Source organism: Ciconia boyciana, chromosome 2 (assembly GCF_034638445.1).
Source record: "Ciconia boyciana chromosome 2, ASM3463844v1, whole genome shotgun sequence".
NCBI lineage: Eukaryota > Metazoa > Chordata > Aves > Ciconiiformes > Ciconiidae > Ciconia > Ciconia boyciana.
In genome coordinates, this window is record NC_132935.1 from 26,652,438 (window position 1) to 26,673,437 (window position 21,000).

Sequence of the window (21,000 nt, forward strand, 5' to 3'; positions counted from 1 at the left end):
TGTGGTGTAGACCCTTTATTAGTTCAACTTTTATACAAAGTGTACTTCAAAGTGATACAAATAATGTTACTGTTTCTTTTACAGACTCGAGATTAAGGTCTGTTAAGCACTGGTTTATCCTTCTTGTGTATATAAAGGTAGAAAATGTAACAAGATTGGCAGTGAACCATAATGCTGGAAGACAGTTCAATGTTTATTTGTTAATAGAAAGTTGCATAGAATTGTAGGTCTTTATAAAGGCATCTATCTATGTGGTAAAATCTCCCTGACCTACCATACTTCATCTGACAAGCAGTACGGGAGAAAGGCAAGGCTAGCACCGCTCCTTTTAAATACCATCCAGCACTCCTAGGTAAAAGGGCTGTAGAAAAGCACCATGCCAGAAACATCCAAGAGGACAGCACATGGAAAATTTAATTTGCAAGGCTCCCATTTCTATATCTCTTAGGAACTGTTTGCCACCTGGGATCTAGTAATGTATTAAACCTCTTAAAAACACCTAAGAACAGTTGAGATAAAACCACTTTTGGCCAGTCAAAATACTTCACTGTATTAGGTATTTCGCTTGACTATGTAATACCATTCCCTTCTGTGCTGACAAGAAACTCTTGTATGTAAGTGCTGTTAATTTATCTCATATGAGACTGTTAATCTAGTGCTAGAACATACTAATTAAAAACTGCCACCTTAATTAGGGAGTCGAGCAGAATTCTTCCTTGCCACTCCTGCACCCGACTCAGACACATGATTTTCAGTTCCGTGCCTTTTGTTGAATCTCATCTAAACCTACCGGAAGCTCTCCCAGAATTACCGTTCCTGTTCCAAGTAAAAGTAATCCGAGCAGCAATGGTCCATGCTGGCCAAGACCACCGACAATTCTTTGCTTCGGGAGGAGTGCAGGAGAACAGGGAACGCAGCTTTAATGCTGAAGGAAACAGAGGAAACAATAGTTTGTCTTGAATTTGACTTCTTAAGTGGAGAAGTCAGTTGAGGGAACTAGTTTACACGTATTTGTAATTGGCCTCTTGGGTCTTCAGAATAAATATGTAAATGTTGATTTTCTTTCACAGACAAACTTACCACTCACTTTAAGATATTAATTTCTCTAAATACATCCTTAGTGTTATTATTTTTCACCCAATTTAATGCAGGATAAGGATTTGCTCAACTTGTCATACCTTGTAATCTCACGTACATTACTTAACAGCCTGCTCTCTCTGAGTATTGTTTGTGAATCTCCCAGTTTTGGGACTATTACATTTAGTACCCACTTACTTGTGGCTAAAGATTTAATCTCCTTTTAATTCTAATGCTATGTTAATTGTAGCAGTTTACACTGGTAAGCTAGCCGGTGCACAGGCTGGTGCAGCTGCATCATTGCTCTCGGGCTGAGGGAAGACAGTCGGACTGCACTTCTCTTTCTCTCCACTCCCTGCTCCACAGTCTTTGCTCTCCCTTTTCTAGCTGCAAAGTGCCATTAGAAGCAACTAAAAATACAACTATTTGCACGGTTCCTGGTCCACCTGAGTAACCGTGCAACGTGCACTCAGCACAGTTCCACCTGTGAGGACATGGAATTGATTGAAGTGTGATTTAGTATGAGAATACTAATACCAGTAATTCAGTGCTGGGACCCTCCCGTAATGCACTTTTAGCAGTCTCTCTCATATAATCCTAAGACACGATCATGACGAGGGAAGTACATTTCCAAGTGAATGTCTTTTCTTACACCAAGTCTACTACAATATTTGGACCCTTAGTTTTTATAAAAAGGACTAACAGACTACTTGAAAGAAAGAAAAAATTCCTTGCTTCTGCCAGCTGTTATTAAGAGCTATGTAATGCATGAGACTGGAAAAGCTAAACCTAGATAAAATATTAACATAATGGGCTATTTAATTTCAGCCTAGTTAATTTTAAGACAGGTAAAATGATGACCATATTTAAGCATATGCCACCCTGTGAGTGGTTCATTAGCAGAGGAAAATCTCAATTGCAGAAGTTATCACCACTGAGGAATGGGATTGAGCTTAAAGTAACTGGAGGGATCTGATGCTATCAGCTAGTATGTGCCCATTTAAAATATCTCTGCAAGTGCTTCTTCGCTGCTAAAGGAAACCCAAGCTGAGAGGTCATTCCAGCAGCAGGTGGGCTCAAAGCGTTGCCACATTTCAACGCTGGAAGGTCAGACTCTCCAGAGCTGGCAACTAGAAGCTAAATAGACTGCGCAGCAGAAAGTCCTTCCTTACCACCTAGGACGTGTTCTCTCACGCAGTTTCATGTCTGTCACTTAGGGGACAGACAGCAGACCAAACGCTAAGTAAATAAATAAACCCAATTTCCTATACTAGAAGGAATTTAGTCATAGGTAAGTGGGTGAAATTCCTAAAACAAACAAATGCAGAGATCCCATTATGGAGAAAGCACAGAGATAATAACTTGCTTTTTTCTGTGGTAAGAACAGAAAAGACTGGGTGATCATTACTGCCCTCCAACTTGGGAAAGATGATCCAGCTCATCTGAGCTCTATAGGATTTTGAAGGACTTTTCTTCTTTCACATTAAGCAAAGTAGATAAAGTCACATCACAGAACCACACAGTTACAGTACACAGAAAAGCACATCCTGAAAATATATTGATTCTAATAGCATGAAATCTGGTGTTGCCAAGAAGCTTCAAAATCAGCGTGAATGCTGAAATAGACACAGACCACAGACACTAACAGCTTGCTTATTTAGAACGCAAGATAATAAAAGCATTCTTACTTTCTACCTACAGCTTTCTACCTATGCACACTGATGTGAGTTGACCACTGAATGTTTAGCGTGAATGAAGGTCTTCCCAAATTATAGGTACTGTTTTACTCTTTCAGATTGTTAAATGTGGCTGCTGAAGAGATGTGCTATGTCATGAGTTGGTGAGACTGCTACAGTGACCTAAACACTATCAATGACTGTAATTTAATCTAGAATATAAGGACTGAAAACAAGTAAATATTTGGACATAACTCTTCCTATGAATGTTTTCTTTCAGAAAAAACCCCACTTTTACAGAAGAGTTATTTCTGTCAGTTTTTAAACGCACAAGACCTGAACATGTGCACATCTGCTTCAGTGGTACTAAGGAAACAGCGAGTTAGAAGGATTTATTAATGCCTGAAATTAAGACAGCTCTGACCGCAAGTCTTCATAATGTAGTGTATGTGCTAAAGAAGGTTGCTGCCTCTCTCTTTGGTTATGCTGTTAGCCGTAAAAGCATTGCTCTGAGTGACAGCAAGGCATGCACAGTCATGTATTTGTTTTCTAAACTATAAAATTAGCTTATTCAGATTGTTGCACCTGCACATATTTTCCTGAAAGTTCAAAACTGATTTAGCACATTCAGTAAACAGGAGGCCAGGTTCTCCCCTACTCCACTGAAGAGCTGCAACAGAGGACAGAATATGGCTTAATTATAGCACTGAAAACAGCATGAACAGGCTGTGTGAGAAGTTTAGAGAAAAGTCTTTGAACTGTAGAGATTGCTCATGCAGTCCTTACAGATAAATGCTCCCTTGATTCAGTATTTGTGGGTCTGTTAAAAAATCCTAGCTCTTACACCGTTGCAAACTTGAGCACTAGTAAAGACGTCCGAAGTCCAAGTGACTGTGCAAATATTCATCTGTTGTGGATATTAATGTTCAAGTAGCCTTAAACCTGCCAAAAGAAAATTAAGGATACTCAAGGTATTTATTGATTTAAAGATATTGAGTACCGAATGGGCTGGTCTTAAGCTTAAAGGACCCTGTAGAAATAGTTGACACTTTCACATATAAAAGCTTCAAATTTTTAAATAAAATGCAGATCCCCTCCCACAAACTTCAAGTTGCTCACACATCTATTTAAAAGGTTTTAGATGACTCTATTACCTTGGGCTTTGGTATTAGTCTCATAAGTGTGTATCAGCCTGGGAAATTACAGAAGCTCTAAAGTAAAAGTCAACCTCACCTGAAGCTGTTACCTAGCAGTAGAGTTACAATTTAAAGTGCTTTCTTTCCACCTTTGAAATAGACCTTCTACAGACTATAAACAACCAAAATCTATTCATTTCTATTACTAACTTACTAATTCTATTACTGACTTTTCCCAAAATTAAGTACATCCCAAATGTCATTACTGATGATCACATTTTCTTTCTATTTCAAGTATAAGCATAAACCAGACTTAAATGGACTACAATGCACGAGGAAGGAAACAACCTTTAAGTATCTTTGACTTTAAAAGGCTCTAGAGCTTTCAGGCTTGAAAGACTCCTGTAAATGACACACTGAAGAGATAACAAATCAAGTCTCCTTCCCCCTTTTTATAAAAACATTTGCTAAAAAGGTATTTGCCAATTACTGTTTTTAATGCCCACTGTTCCCTAAGAGAAAATTCCCCCATTTGTTTTTATGCCCCAAGAGGAAATAAAGTAGTAATCTAGATTTAAAAAGAAAGCAAGTAAATCAGAACTGATATACAGTTTACCAATGATTCATAGAAAGTAGAAAAGCTTGCCAGCTGGTCACAGAAATTAGAAGAAAATGCTTTTTGAGCTTACTTCTGTTTAGATAACTGTAACTTCCCTAGGTTTTCGTTTTACACTCTCTAGTCGTGCTAGAGGGCGGAAATTTGTTGACTTCCTGCCTCCTTCTGTAGTAGTTAATCGACAGTCCTTCTGCAGCCCCCTCAGCAGCTCCATTAATTCCCGTTTTTCCAGCTCTGCCTGCTCCAGCTCTTGACGGTGCTGTCTCTCTGCAGCCATCAGAGAGCGTACATCTGACATCATTCGTGACATCTGACTCTGAAATGCAAATACAAATTCACTGCAAGAAACAAACTCTTTTTTTAATGATGGTAGTATGAAGCTGAATTGGCCATGCATGTAGGGTAATGGATTATAAAGAATAAGCGACACTGAAATAATTTTTTGATAGCGGAACAAATGTAAACAATTTGAGACCCAATCTGGCATTCAACCTCCGAGATGGTCGTGTTTCAAAGATTCCAATACAGTTTTCCTAAAAGTGCAAAAAGTTTCTTATAAAGTATAATAAGAAACAGTGGATTTATCCAGTTGCTGCTTAAATTTTGTATTTCAAGACCCCAACCAAAATGAGGTTTTGGTTATGTTCGGATACATTTTTCAAGGATTTAACATCAAATCCAGTAAAAATAAAAATGTAAACGATAAAGCACATCCATTTCTGTGATATAATAAGAACTGGATAAATGAAAAGATAAGATGGCCTTGCTCATTACTTAAGTTTACAGTGCAACTTTCCAACCTTTTGGCCGCAGCTGAACCATACTGTAAATACCACTGTCTGCAGTAGGGCTCTGTGTCAGCACTGGATTAAGCCACTTTGGACAGCACTAAAAAAGGAGCTGGATATTTAATTGCATCCGATTGTGATGTATGCCCTATGTTTAGACACTGAAAATGAGTTTCAGACTTATTTGCCTATGTGTTATGTACACACAGAACAATGCAGCCCTGGTACAGGTTAGCTCCAAATGAATTTGAAGCAGAAAAAACACACAAATACAGCACTCAGCCTGCTTCTCAACAGAGCTGATAAGCCTAGGCAAAGCATTGTGCTAACACCTGTTTTGCTTCCCATATTTAATGTAATTCTCATCTGTATGAGACTACATTTACAAAATAAGAGACTACTGCTGGGAAAAGCAAAAAGCTAGACTGTTAGGAGAGAGGAAAAAAAAAAAAGATCATATTTACCTTTAGTTCTTCAATTTCACTTTGCAGAATACTCTCTTTTTGGACCATATGCCTTCTCTGTGAATCTAACCTTGACTCCATCTCACGTTTTGCCTCCTCCACTCTGCAGATCATTTCTGACCTAAAAAGTTTATTTCTCCTTGTTAGGTCTTGCAAGCATGGGAAAAAAATATTTTCAAATTCCAGAAAGCCTTCTTGCAGCCAAACAGCCTGATCTGATTCCCATCATACTCTACAGGACACCTCTCTAGAGGCATGATAGTAATATTTATTAATTTAAATAAAACTAGCATTAAAAAAAATGCATTGGGCCCAGAGGGAACTAAAGTGACCACGGACAGCCTATATAGGGGACAACTGTATCATATTCCCGAAATAATTCTATGAGCTCAAGATCATGTATTTATGACTTTAAATGATTTACTGCCTTTTACTTATAGTAAGTGCTTGCTTAGTATTACTAAGCACAGGTAGTCAAGATAAAAAGTGCGAATACTATAAGTATTGCTAAACGTGTACTTTTGTGGTGGACACTAAATGACAGTATGCAGTAAATTATTATAACCTAATCACTCACACAGATTCACAGCCAAAACCTAGCTGTTACCACATCAGCTTTTTGAGTTCAGAAACTCGGTAGCAGAATCCCTTGTGTCTCAATGCATTTAAAACAGATTTCAGCCTGACTTCACAGCAATGTTCAACACCACAAGACTTAGACAGCGAGTTAGAAGATAGAAACGGGAAAGAGCATGGAAAAAAACAGTCCAGCTGGAACATCATGGAAAGGGAAAGCTACAGAAACTTATATAAGAGGAAGAAGAGGATGCTGGTAAGAAGTGTCATATTCACCCACTGTTATTAATCTGCCAGGATTTTAATCAAAATTGAAAATTAGATCCTCAGAGGTTTAATCTACCAGTCTGCACTTGCCAAAATAATTAGAGATTTTTTTATCTTCAGGATTTGTAAAAAAATACAAACTAAACATAATTATTAAATTATGTGACTTTGGGTCTATATCAGGCCAATAGAAAAATGAAATTGCCAACTTCAATCCAGTTCTTGTTAGGTATTTTGTAATTTTATACAGTCAGCTTACATTCAACTGCAAGCAACGGTATTGTAGGATTTATGATAACTTGGACAAAAAAATAACTGCAAAAAAATCAAAACAGTAAGAATTTAAAGTCTATGCTGACACATAATGCTACTCTGGCCCATTAGCATCAAGTAATTTAACAGACTATTTAACACATACCAGAATCCAGTGCTAGTATTTGAAGTGCTTTATGCAGTGATTTTAGGCCCAGACTAACACAAACATCAAAGAAACAGAAGATTTGTACCGAAGTAGTTCTAGCTCAGTTCTTAGCTCTGCTACACAATTATGCTGTGTGTCTTCTGCACTGAGAATGGTGTAACCACAACCATTGGGGCATTCACGGCTCCGATATTCACACACTGCCAGGTGACCATCTAAGTTACGTCGTTCAATCTGAACTGTACAACCTGAACAGGGAACAGTAAGGTAAGCCAGTCATTTACAACTAACAAAAGCATTTTAATTAATTCCAAACAAAAACACTCAAGCAATCAAGCTGCAATATCCTGAGCTAAGCAACTGTTAAAGCAATGACAAAAGTGATTTCTTTAGAACGTGAAACATGATCATGATAACACACATAACTGGTAATAAAACACTCTTAGAAAGTCTTATTAAAATATTTATCAGTTAACTGAAAATACTGAAAAATTGAAAGTAGGTATTTTCTGTAAAGTCTTCTACCACTGGTCTGGCGTTAAAGCAACTTCAGTAATGACAACACTGATGCCAAGCTAAGACTCTAGCAGCTTGCCTGCACTTCCATCACAGATTGCAATGACTGGAATTGAAGAAGAATGCACATGTGTAAAAAAAATTCTGTTATCAAATTCAGGAAAAAAGGTCCAAAGACACATAGTAAGAGAGATGTGGGCGAGAGGGAATGTAACCTTGTTTTCCTGACCATTGGTTGGTCTTGTGTGTAACATATTAGACCACATAAATAAACAAGAACATTTATTTATGAACATTTAATAACTGATGCAAAAATAGAAACACTTCCACATAAATTCTAGGATACAAACTTTACAAATCTGTAGTGATTAAAAGTAAAATGTAGAGAACCTAAAATTAACACTATATAAATTATTGCTACATTTAACACTCTAAACCTGAAGTTTGTAGTCTTAACGTTTAATCTTTGAGGCGCTATTTGCTGTAATACATACTATAGCTCCTTGCATTTAATTTGAAGATAAAATCGATGTAAGAAACTGAAACAATGGAGCAATGAAACTTGCCAACAAACCGTACCAGAAAATTACAAAAGACAGCCCTCTAGAAGAGCTTTACTAATAAATATAATGATTTGTAATTGAGGTACTCAAAATACACTCCAATGTATTCTTGAGAAAGAGTTCAAGAGGTGTAAGAGCCCTCACATCCTGAACACCAGACATCAGGTGTGGTAACTCTATAAATGTTACTCTTTCTGTAGAAAGTAAAACAGGTGAATCTGAAGCATCTGCAGGAGTTGCTTACTGCTGAGAGAAATTATAACTTCCAGTGGAGCAATTCTAGCACCTTAATCTTCTTATTATTAATTACAATGGCAGACTTGACTATGCCCTTAGCATCATTAATTAGAAATTAACTTTGTCTAGGAACATATGACATTTGGAATAAGATTGACTGGGAAGTTTTAACAGCATCTTTCTTTTTAGCAGTTGTGTTTCTTCCTCGGGAGGTGTAGGTTTGTTTTAAATAAAGATCTTAACACGAACACAAGAATTCCAACCAGAATTTAGCTTAAAATATTTCTCATTTCCAAGATACGTTTTTGTTAAAACCACAAGACAGAGTGAGCGGCTGCACATGCACCAGGCAACCAGCTGTTTTATAAATAAATTGTGACCCATAAGCATTCTGTGGGTGCTATTACAAACATCAATACAAACAGTCAACATTGAAATACAAACTCATAACTTGACAGAAAGCAAAGTAAATGCACTACTATATTTTTGTAAATTTGAAGTCCATCATTCTTACTAATTTTGGTTAGTTCTTGGATAAGAAATTGTTGTTAATGATCATGATTGCCATAAATTGGGAACAAATTTTGTTCAAAAAGACTGCTGTAAAGAGTAGATCATGCTAAAGCTTTGAATTTGTTTGGAAATAACAGCCAGTGTTGCCATTATGTTGACAGAAAGATGACAAACACATGTTTTCTAAATATAAAGGATTGAACTTCTTTGAATGTTACTCACCAGCATTGGAGCAAGGTATCTGACTGTATTCACACTCCCTTTCATGCCTGTCTATAGACTCCAGAGAACAAACCATTTCACAGCCATACTCTCTGTTTTTGCAATGTAGCTGAAGACGGTTTAAATCATTTTTCATATATCTACATGCAAAAAACAAAAAAAAATTGTAAAACATTATTGAAAAAGTTGTATTTTCAACTTTTGGGAAAAAAAAAAATAAGATTCTAATTTCCATTAGGAAAACTTGTGAATAATCAGTTGTTGTGGTTGAAACCCAGTCAGTAACCAAGTACCACACAGTCGCTTGCTCACCTTGGTGAGATGGGGGAAGAGAATTGGAAAAAAAAAAAGCAAACCCCATGGGCTGAGATAAAGACAGTTTAATAGAACAGCAGAGGAAGAGAAAATAATAATAATAATAATAATAATGATAAACAAATGTACAAAACAAGTGATGCACAATGCAATTGCTCACCACCTGCTGACCGATGCCCATCCCATCCCCAAGCAGCGATCGCTGCCCCCCAGCCAACTCCCCCCAGTTTCTATACTGAGCATGACGCCATATGGTATGGAATAGCCCTTTGGCCAGTTGGGGTCAGCTGTCCTGGCTGTGCCCCCTCCCAGCTTCTTGTGCCCCTGGCAGAGCAGGGGAAGCTGAAAAGTCCTTGACTGGTGTAAACATTACTGAGCAACAACTAAACTATCAGTGTGTTATCAACATTATTCTCATGCTAAATTCAAAACACAGCACTATACCAGCAACTACGAAGAAAATTAACTCTATCCCAGCTGAAACCAGGACATCAGTATAATTTTTTCTTAGAATTCAAGTGACCATATTGGAAATGAACAGGCTTAAAAGAAAAAATGTTAAAGGAAAATTCAGTCTCCAAAATTAAATGTAAAAATGAATTCTTTATTTTTGAATGAATTTTTAACCGTGAGCTTTCACTAGCTCAGCACGTATTACCAGTAACAAACACTTAGGCTACTCATTCATCATTTAAGTTTTAATTTGTGTTTCTAAACATGCCAAATCAAACTGACTACAGTGAGTACAGACAAAACAATCTATAAATTAAACTCTAGGGCTCTGTCTACACTATAATTCAATTTTCTATACGGTAAAATCTCTTTAGTGACAAAAAATACTGGGAGTACTAATGCAGTTAATGCCTGTGGCTGAAGGTTTGAAACTCAACATAACTGTCAATCTGAGCAAGATTAGACAATGCAGGGGTTAAACAGCAAGCAGTGTCTACTGATGAAACTGTGTGCTGGCAATAGCAGAAATTAGAATAGAATAGTTCAGTTGGAAAGGACGTACAACTATCATCTAGTCCAACTGCCTGACCAATCATGGAAGACACTTGTGAAAACAGCCTGCTTTACAGGACAAGGTGGCTCAAGACAGATATTCTTATGGCTAAAGACCTTTTTTAAAAAGGATTTGAAGGTGAGAAGTCTGGTTCATATCTACAGGAACTATTCATTACAAACCCCACTACAGTATCTATGTAAGACTGAAAAGAAAACCAAAAGATATAGTGTTTAGTGACTGTTGTTGTCAAGAGTTGCTTTGCCTGCTTTCTCTAAAAAAGTATGGGAAAGTTTTGGTGCTGCAGAAGACATTCAGAATAAAATCCAGACAGATATCTAGAATCAGCTTGTGGAGAACAAACTAAGTGTTATTTCCATTTTGAAATGTTAATACCTTGAAAGTTAGTTATAATAAATAGAAAATGCTAATGCTTTCATGCAAGTGATCAGTTTCTGCCACAGGCATATTGAGTAAAGACAATCTGAGTGATAGAAAATGACAAGAGATGAAGCTGTGCAAGCAAAGTTGAGAAATCCTAAATTCATGTAATTTCAACATCCAGCAAGATCATTGTATACCTGTAGAGAGGTCGTAGCAAAGATACATCAATCATTTGTCTGTCTTCAGGGCAATTACTGTGATGAACAAGCCATCCATGTATACAAGCAGTACAGAAAGCATGTTCACAAGGAGCCTGTAATGGATCTTCTAACACATCACGGCAGATGGAGCATAATAGCCCGTCATTAACGTAGCCAACGAAACGCTCAATATCATAACCCATGGTCTCCACACAGTTTCAACCTATTAAAACAACATAGAGAAATAAAGCAGTCTTTGTCCTGAATCCGAATGGCTAGATCCACAAAAAGGCCTGGAAGCAGTTCTAGAAATATGGAGAACTTAACATGAATACAGAACTTTACAGGTGAGAATGCAAACGTTTACATACTTCAGAGACTTTAAGAATCTGAGGATTGTACTGCTGGATGTCAGAAGCCCAATTTTATATCAAGATTCTCTGAATTCTGAAAGCAAAGACTTTAGCAGATACGTGAGCCGCGCTTGTTCTGAACTCTGTTATTGAACGTAGTTCTAGCAGCCACTGTGAAACATACAGTTTCTATTCACTTGAAGCAGAAACGTCATAGAAGTTCAAATGCAAATGTTTGCTTTCCATTTTAATGCCTTTTATATAATGCCTAACAAACTTACAAAACAGTGTCCTGACAGACAATAGCTGCGCTACTTTCAGCCAGCAGATTCTGTACTTATGAACTGCACATCACTAAATTTGTTGCTTTCATACTGCAACAGCAACAACAAAAAAAAACCGGCTAAGATTCTCTACTCACTTTAGACTTCCATTCCACAGGGAATAGCATGAAATCTCCATGTGCCTAGAGAAATACTTAATATTCGAGAGCCAAACCAGCAGCTAACCCTGAAATCATGAGGAGCTACTGTCTTCTCCTACAGGGTCTATTTTATAAAACTGAGTACCCTTTAAATGGATTTGGAAGTTTTTTGAAGAAGAACTAACAGGCAATCTGCCTTCATCAAAATCCTACCACAAAAAGCCTAGTAGAATTTGGTAAGACTCCACAGAACTCACTTAAAATAAAATGTTTTAGACTTCACATTCCTCCTTAACATACAAAATTACTTTTGTAACCCCACTGAGACTCATGAAAGAATTTTCAATTAGTTATGAGGTTCTAAATAGAACAGAAAAGGAAGATATCCTACCTTTTTAGATTTTACTACATATATATGTAGTTTGTCCAAATAATTCAGAAACAGTTTTCTGATCAGTAAGATATGTAATACTTCCTTCAGTTTCTCTTCACTGCTTTATTATGCCTATGAGAAAAATTAGAAAGTAAAAGGCTCAGTAGTGTTTCCTAAGTTACTGAGTCCTGTGTCCAACCAGCCAGCTGCTGAATACATGCTGTCCTAACAGCCCATTAAAACAAAGCTTTCCAAAGCAAGACACTGTAAAACCTACAATTCAACACAAGAGATCTGACTAGACTGGGGAGACTGAAATCATCAGTCTCTCTTTCAATTATCACTGATGCAAATACTTATCACAAAACTGAACACCCTGCTGCCATTTAATTTTGAAGCCTTAGATTTGTTTGTAAGATTGAAGACAACAGAATTCAATATTATTGAAAAGTAGCAAGTGAAATCTGGTAAAATTATACTCCTTAAAAAGATAAAGTTTTTTATCTAACCTGGTTTTATCCAAACATGATATGCAGTTCATTTTTAAAACAAAACTGTTACAGTCAAGTTCATTGTATTGACAAATAACATTGCTCTGATGTGTAGCATAACTAAGGTTGCTCACTTAAAAAATTAAAAAGGATGTAATCACTTAAATCCCTTAAGTTGATATCTAGCAGTTGCAATACGACGTTCAAAGAGAATCTCAGTCCGAATTAGAACTGTATAAGAACAATACAGATCTCTAAGGACTAATGTCAAATTTTGCTCTAAAAGGAAAAAAGAACTTTGCAATTCCTCTTCATGAATACAATATAAATCTGGAATTTAGAAGGTCTTAGATATCTGAGTATCAAAGCATATCTTCACTGATTATGAAAGGTGCTTGTGTTAAAAGGGTATTTGCTAAGATTAAAGCTAATAAAACCTGTAATTAAAGCATACATAGCACAAGCAAGCATGTGTATTACCAAAACACATAATCTGCTACACAGTTTCCACATTGTGTTTATTTCTACTAGCACCTTTATCACATATCACACAGCCAGCACCATGGCTTGCAGAGATGCTTGAGCTAGCTTTAGATTAGCTGGGACACCTACTAGCTAGGTGATCTAGTGACAGCGTTGCCATAGCAGCAGGGAGTGCAATCCACACGAACTCCTGACAAGGTCCCAGGCAGATTTCACAGACTGCATTTAGCTCTGTGCTTCTGTGGCTACACTGTCATCAACACCACAGGCAAACTAAATTTACAGGTATCTGGGATATGCTATTCCTTCAGGCACTGCATGGACATTCTATGTCTTAGAAGAGTCTGCTCAAGAAAATACCATATTATGAAGATGATAAAGAATTCTTTTTATACCGTTGTTTCCTTGTATGTTTTTACAGGTCTCCTGCAAAGACAGGAAATTCAGGACTTTGCTAGTTCAGCATGAACAAAACGAGCATTATGTTTGCACAAAGCTGTGATTGTAAGGACAGCAAGGACCACAATGGAAAGCTTAAAAGTGGAGAACAATGCTAATTAGCAGTAGCAGAATGTGAAGTCAAGTACTAGTTACCAATACTGTTGAACACATTGAAACATATACTATATTTATGCTGGAGGACTATTAAACAGCATATATATGTTCTGTAATTTGAATTGTGAGCCTAAAATTTTGATTTGGCTTGGTGGATCCCAGAGGATTCAGCTTTTAGAAAACTTTCATAGAGACACAAGATATGTCAACAGAACAGTGAGTATTTTTGCTGTCCTAGGGTTTCTGCTCTACTGGAATTGTGGATGCTGTAAGCTACATTTTGCACACATGTTGCTGATCCCTGAGCACTGTCTTCAAGACACTCTTCGGCATATTTTAGCAAGTTTGAAGTCTATCAGAATGCAGGAAAGAATATTTTTAGCAAGTGGGAAACAAAAACTTTATTTGTGCTTGACAGAAAAATTAAGTGCAACAACAACAACAAAATAAATATATATAAAGCTCCAACCAAAAGCTGAGTTCAAATGGAGAGTGGATGGGAACTCTGAGGCAAAAAATACAATTAAGGGGATTTCTGATGAGAACTTCAGTATGTTTTCAAGACTGATGTTGGAGAAGCACCATCCTATAAAGTGCCAGAATCCTTGTGGCTCTGAGTCTGAGACCTACAACAATAGCTGTCACTGAAGTCCCAGGCCTCTTCCAGTAGAAATTCCCTGATCTGAAAAACCAGAGATGTTTTATCTTATGTCAACTTCAAGGATGCACTTTAGTCAACAGATAAGCAGAGGGAGAGCATCAGATAAATGCTGTGCACTCTAGCAGTACAGATCACTTTACTCAGTACTTCCACCACAAAACAACATAACCTTCAACTTCTGCTCTTCCCCAGAAACTTCTCTCTTCTTGACTTGGCCTCAAAACCTTTTCTTCTATTTCTATTACAACTCACTGACTGTCACACTCCTTTTTTGTTTGCACCTAGAAACTACATTACTTATCACTGCCTTCCCACACTCCACTAATATTTCCAAACCTTGCCTTGTCTTCGGTTTCTCTGGTCCAGAATTTTTCCCATCACCTGGCCATTACCAGTGACACCATCCACGAGGTTATCTGGAATTTGTGGGTGCCAAATCTGGAAGGCAGAAAAAAACCCCAAACTATTATCCACTATTTTACTTCCATTGTTTCACATACATTTTATTTCTCCCCATAGTTTTTGACATGCAAAAATTTCCCCCAGACTTCACAGATATGAAGTGCTTTTTTAGTAGCTGTCATCCTGTGTTATTTGCCAGGCAGATGCATGCCTAAAACCAACCTTGAGCTATGGCCTGCACTGCCTTCAAACAGATATTTTGTGTGGCTATTAATAGCAGGGAGAATACAGATAGGATGTAGTTCTCAACAACATAATGGCACAGCTTGCTAAATGTCTGGCACTATTCAAAGCTATTCCATTGTCAAAATCAGGACAGTGAGATCAGATTAAGGACTTGCATTTTCACTTCTATGCTACTTTCTGGTTTTAAAAAACTGTTTCTTTTCCATGTGAGAAAACAAAGCATGGCTGGAGTGAATCACAACAGAACTACAGATGTGCATCACTAAGACAGCATTTCCAGAAGTGCCGTGTGGCTGGAAGAACAGTCAATCTATGCAGGGCCCAGCGATGAGGTGACATTAAGACTACGCTATTGCTTCGGCTTCTATTTTCATAAAGATACACTGTGCTTTAAATCCTGCTATACAGAAACAATGTTTTAGGGTGTCTTATGCCATTCTGCCACAGTCACTGTAAGCCAGTTTAAGTCAGCATTAATGCCCAAAGAAGCAGACTCACCCCTTCAACTGTGACAGCACAAGCTGATTCTACAGCCACTTGATGTATCATATTGGGTAACTGACCTGTTTTAAGACTGAACTGGAAAAAAAAAGTTTTAGCTTTGACAGTTGTCCTACAGTAGCCCAAGCCAATCTATCCACTAATTAATGTCCTCCTCGCCTTATTCTACTTCCTCCCTTGAATCTGTTAGAACATTTAATTTGGCCCCTTCCTGAACTGGCTCAGGCAACTAACCATACAGAAAACTACTACTGATTTGCCAGGCTAGATTTCCTTTTAGATGGCTCAGCAAAAGCTCCAATGACTGTGGAAGTGGGGCAAGACAGGGGATGAGAAACCACAGCCAGGGTAGAAAGGAAAGTAAGACAGCAGCAGTGTCTGTGGCTGAGGCTGCTGTAGAGCTACACCCTCAGCTCAGCTTCCTAGACTGGTACGTCACAGAGTCTCATCAACATTTGTGTAAGAGAAAGGGAGCAGAAGAGGATAAGAATGAATGGATAGCAACACCAGCTTACAGTGATGTAAAAACCGGACTTAACCAACAAAAGCTTCTATAATAATCAGTATGAGATACACAATTAATTTAAGGCCTGTGCCTCTACCAGGAACTACCTAAGAAACTAGAACTACTTTGACAAACAACATTTTTATGTAACGCTTCCACTTGCTGTCCCGCTGCAAAACCTACTCAAAACAAAGCGATACAAGATATGGCTCTCGCAGACCACCTTTTAGGCTTTGAAGGGCTGGACGCTGCTGCACAGAGGCAAGACCAAGGAGAGCAGAGCTCTCCTCAGCGGCTCTGGCGGGGAGGGGGGGGCTGCGCACAGGCAGGAGGAAGGCCGGGTCGCGCCTGGCAGGGCTCTTCAGGAATGGTCAATCATCTTGGTCACAGAAAACAAAACTGGCCTGGAAACACGTGGAGCTGCACCGTAACACCAAGCAACCGCACCTAAGCGGACTTGAGCAACGAACACACACTTACCATTATCTTCTCAACAGGGCGGCAAAGCCACCACCAGCCCAGCACCGGGGCTGAAGGTGCAAGCGCCAGGCCTGCTGGCGGCGAGCAACCCCAGACAAACGCTAAGGTCCCCATGCAACGCTTCCCGCCCCACGGCCCAGCTCCGCACAGCCATCCGCTTCGGTCCCGCTGCCCCCCGCAGCGCGGCTGCCCGCCGCCCGCCCCGGTCCAGCCCGTCGCCGCCCCAGCCGGCGGGCGGCCCTCACGGCGGCCGCAGCCACCCAGCCACCCGCTCACCCACCCACCCACTCCCTCGCTCCCTCATCCGCTCCCTCACTCCCCCACTCACTCCCACACTCCGCCCGCCGCCGCCGCCTCGCCCGGCCGCTGACTCGCTGTCGCGAAATCGAGGTTACTTTTGCGGCCGCTCTTGCTCGACGGCCGCGCGGCACGCCTCCGGGAGCACGGCCTCTCCGCCATGCTGTGTGTGGCACAAGGGCCTCGCGCATGCGCCGCTTCCAACAGCGCCAGCGCCGAACAGCACCCCACAGATTAGCACTACGCACGCGCACCTCAATGTTTCCGAGGCGGAAGGGATTGGGCATGCGCACTTGAGGCTACGCCGCGCACGGCCCCGGAGCATGCGCGCTTGGCGGGAAGCGCGGCACTTGGCTGGGAGGGCGGGGGCTGCGCAGGACGCATGCGCCGTGCGGCCAGCGGGCTGACGGGAGCCGGCGGCGGGACAATTGAGTGCCGAGTCGGCGGCGGCGGGGCCGGCGGCTGAGGTACGGCCGGGGGCGGGCGGCGCCTGCCGCGGGTCACCGGGCGGAAGGCTGCTGGCTTCTTCTCGCGGGGGTGGAGGAGCCGGCTGGGCGCTCCCAGCCCCTGTACTTGCCCGCAGGGAGACCCCCTCCCTCTCCCCTCCCATCCCAGCGGCCGTTTCCGGGCGGCTGAGGCGAGGTGGGCCGGGCTAATAGCGATTTCAATAGCATTGCTTTTTGGACCTGCTCCAAATCCTTACAGTTATTACGCATTTGAGGTGGTTTTTCACTAATACTGATATCCAAGGTGAGGCACTCGGTGCCTGCAGTTTAAGTGAGTAAAAGTTAATCCTGTGTCACATCTTTGTAGTTGCCTGTAAAAACTATTTAGCCTGGTCATCTGTGCCGGGAATGTATCTTCAAATGTTCAGGACAGCAGCCTGTTAAATTTGTGCTAAAATGGCTAATGTAACTGCCTCTAACAGGACTTCATGCTTACTGTGTTGAGTTGCATGTGTAAAGTTTTGAAATATTCTTTGTGTATGTGTTTCATTTTAATGCAGCTGTTAAGATACCTTTTAAGGAGAAAAATTCTGTTCTTGTAAAACCAGATGCATTCATGAGACGTTTTAGGATGTGGTTTCATGGTACATTTAATTTGGTCAAGCTAGGTTGCTAATAAAAGGCAGAAGCAGTGCTTTCCTCGTTACCTCCAGCTGTTTCTCTGCAACCATATCTAATGGTATTGCAGGTACAGGGTGATTCAATGTACTGGTGGTTGTCTCAGAGGAAAGGGCATATTTGCTTGTCGATTTAGTTGTAATGTGGAGCTATTCCTTGCCCTAGCTACACCTACTCTGATCCCATCCAAAAGTTGTTGCACGTCCATAATGGCCTTTTTTCTCTATAGTACTGTAAAGATACAAAATATAAACCTTTTATTTATTATTTTTGTATGTTATATTTTTATTATATTTTATAAAAGCTTATATTTTGAAGACAGAGAGAGATGTATTGCTGGAAGCAATATTACATTTTAAAAACCACAACCCCCTAATGGTTTTTGTAGTTGCAAGTAGGTAATACTGGTAATATTCTTAGATGTTCTTAAATTTAATGAGAGTGAAGTTACTGTGTTATCAAGGGTCATATCTTTAAATTTCTTAGTAATTTGCAAATCTCTTAATGAGTCTGTTTTTGTGGTTTAAGACCAAATGACGGTGTAAAGTCCAAATGGATTTGGAAATCAAAACACTTTAATCACAGATACATGCAATGTATGAATTGCACAACTCCCCTGTACCACGGGAAATGTGACAAGCTCTAGAAGTGCAGTGGTCACAGTTAGTGTAGCAGTTCAGCCATGCTATGCATAGTCCTTGTGTAGAGTTGTGGGGTGCCCTGGGTTGTCTTCCCAAGCATCACCAGGCGTTATAGGATTGAGCAGAGAACTTGTTCAAATTCACATGGCACCTGAAGCTGGCTGTGGTCAGCGCTGGCACTCGGAGTCTGCTCCTCTGGAAGGTTCTTGACACCTTTGCAGCTTTCACAGTGACTATCAGTTGTTTACACTGCAGGTACTTCTGTTATAATAACCAAGCTACTCCCTTATTGCATAGGGTTAACTAGAGTTCATAGAATCATGGAATCGTTTAGGTTGGAAAAGACCTTTAAGATCATCAAGGCCAACCATTAACCTAGCACTGCCAAGTCCACCACTAAACCATGTCCCTAAGCACCACATCTACACGTCTTTTAAATACCTCCAGGAATGGTGACTCCACCACTTCCCTGGGCAGCCTGTTCCAATGCTTGACAACCCTTTTGGTGATAAAATTTTTCCTAATATCCCATCTAAACCTCCCCTGGCACAACTTGAGGCCATTTCTTCTTGTCCTATGGCTCATTACTTGGGAGAAGAGACCTACACCCATCTCGCTACAACCTCCTTTCAGGCAGTTGTAGAGAGCGATAAGGTCTCCCCTCAGCCTCCTTTTCTCCAGGCTAAACAACCCCAGTTCCCTCATATGCTAACACTGTTGTCGAGTAGGCCTAACTTATATGAGCTGCTGTTGACACAGTTAAGAACCCTCTTTCCTTGTATTTTTACTAACAGCCACCACAGAACCGCATGGTGATAACAGTTCAGGCAATTTTGCCATTAAGGTTTACATCTAGTAACAGCATCATATATATGCTGATTGTTCCGATATGAAGGAGAGAGCAGTAATTACGTTATTGTCTGCATGTTTGCAAGTATTCTAACAGCACTCCGTTACTACTATGCAAATCTTGGAAAGAAAGGTTGTCATGCCCAAGTAAGCCGCTGGAGTGCAGAGTAGCGTCAAAAAAGTGCAGAAACACATTGGCTGTGGCAACAGGATGCAAACGTTTTCAAGATGGTAGAGAGGTAGAGAAGTTTGTGTTTGCAATCTGTATTATGGTTTATTTTTACCTAATAGTTGGGGGGATCAATTAAAATAAACAGTCCATGTACTGGTATTACATTAAGAGAATTAAACCAAAGTATGTTCCATAAATTGCTGTACTGTGCTTGTCTTCATCATGCCAGCTGCTGGGTCATTCTACTGGAATTTTCTTTTCTTGTTGTATTTCTACTACTTTGAATTATTAAGATTATAACTTGTTATTCTAGTGGTTGCAAGTATGCTTTCTCATATTAACATTGGTGTATGTTTGGTTTTGTCCTGAGGTTCTTTAAGGGAATAATGGTCTTATATTTTGAGGAAAAACCTGTAATATGTTCTTTTCCACTGTTCAAGGGGACATAACATGGAGTGATAACCACCACTGTAATTTTGAGATAATTTTCTGCTGTATTCTAACCTGATTGTAGTGAATCTGAATGACCAATATAATTGACTGTTTAATGCAAAATACTACTCCCAGATACGAAACATGTCTTCAACAGTCGTTGTTCATTGTGCACTAATAATGGGCTTTTTGAAATTATGTTTTAAGTGTTTAGACTAGTTAGTTCTGTTTCAAATTGTCTTTCTTTTTATAAACTGGTGTAAGTTTGTTAAGCAGCCCTATTTCGCTCATCTCCAGAGCGTTTCTTGCTATTGAGAACTGCATTATTGGCTTTTCAAATGAAAAAGGAAGTGTTCAACTGCAGAATTTGCTGTAGTGGATCCTTCTTGGTACTTAAACAATGCATTGCAATGATACTACTTTTTCTTAAGTTGTATTATGCTTGTGAATTAAGATTGTTATTTGAAAATCTTTTATGCTATCTTTTATTTTATTTTAAAATAGTGCTTATATTGTTATCTATGGATCTATTTTTATATTTAAAGCCTATTCTGACTACAGTTGTCTTTAACTGCTTCCTTCCTTTCCCTCCACCCTCCAGAGCATTACAACTAAATATGAGGCGATCAGCAGCTCCAAGTCAACTGCTAGGAAATGCAGCCAAAAAGCCAAGGTTTATACCACCAGGAAAAGGTATCACAGTTTGTCTCGAGAACGGAACTAAGGAGATGGACCGAGAAATGAAATTAAAGGAGGTAAACTGAACAGTGCACTAAAAAGTATCTTTGTTCATACACCGTTGTTACTAAAAGATAGCATCTGATCTCACCACAAACAACCTCTGCTTAAATAATCAGTCTGTTCAGAATAGATTTTGATACTTTTGCTCTTACTATGTTGTATCATGCTTCTCAGGTAGGTTCCTCTCACTCTTGTGAAGTGGATGCAGAAAAATATTTTTCAAATAAGTAAAAGTAACCAGTTTTGAGCCCAAATACAATTCTCAGTGTGGATGAGGTATGGATTGCATCTTG

The 21,000-nt window shown here is 39.6% G+C and overlaps 2 protein-coding genes across 15 annotated transcripts in view; one reads left to right on the plus strand and one right to left on the minus strand.

The window, feature by feature from the left end:
• On the minus strand, positions 1-16,922 carry LOC140647509 (RING finger protein 151-like). 13 transcript variants are annotated; one of them, XR_012040804.1, is made up of 10 exons: positions 16,780-16,922; positions 14,659-14,755; positions 12,146-12,259; positions 10,975-11,200; positions 9,073-9,212; positions 7,107-7,269; positions 5,758-5,878; positions 4,579-4,821; positions 3,598-3,695; positions 1-925 (listed from the first exon to the last, which is right to left on the minus strand). XR_012040804.1 is itself a non-coding variant. In XM_072852190.1 (10 exons), exons 5-9 carry the CDS (start codon positions 11,178-11,180, stop codon positions 4,585-4,587), a joined length of 867 nt encoding a protein of 288 aa, XP_072708291.1. In that variant the 5' UTR covers positions 11,181-11,200; positions 12,146-12,259; positions 14,659-14,755; positions 15,464-15,544; positions 16,195-16,351; the 3' UTR covers positions 1-3,695; positions 4,579-4,584. The 13 variants fall into 13 exon arrangements, 11 of the variants coding, with proteins under 11 accessions (XP_072708291.1, XP_072708293.1, XP_072708301.1 ...); XR_012040803.1 differs by having other exon boundaries at positions 3,540-3,695; XM_072852190.1 differs by lacking the exon at positions 16,780-16,922 and adding exons at positions 15,464-15,544; positions 16,195-16,351 and having other exon boundaries at positions 1-3,695.
• A 190-nt stretch (positions 16,923-17,112) lies between these two features.
• RAD54B (RAD54 homolog B) overlaps positions 17,113-21,000 on the plus strand; it is a 68,747-nt gene continuing 64,859 nt past the window's right edge. For both annotated transcript variants that reach the window (XM_072852201.1, XM_072852202.1), the window contains exons 1-2: positions 17,113-17,215; positions 20,568-20,721. In XM_072852201.1, the coding sequence (XP_072708302.1) occupies positions 20,584-20,721 (138 nt within the window). In that variant the 5' untranslated portion in view covers positions 17,113-17,215; positions 20,568-20,583. The remainder of the gene's footprint in view (positions 17,216-20,567; positions 20,722-21,000) is intronic.

Coding starts and splice junctions, on each gene's coding strand:
- LOC140647509 (XM_072852200.1), bottom strand. CDS start 11,180: ATGGGTTATGATATTGAGCGTTTCGTTGGCTACGTTAATGACGGGCTA. Junction 9,213..10,974: donor TTGCTACGACCTCTCTACAG/GTATACAATGAT, acceptor TTTTGCATGTAG/ATATATGAAAAATGATTTAA. Junction 7,270..9,072: donor GATACCTTGCTCCAATGCTG/GTGAGTAACATT, acceptor TTCCCTGTTCAG/GTTGTACAGTTCAGATTGAA.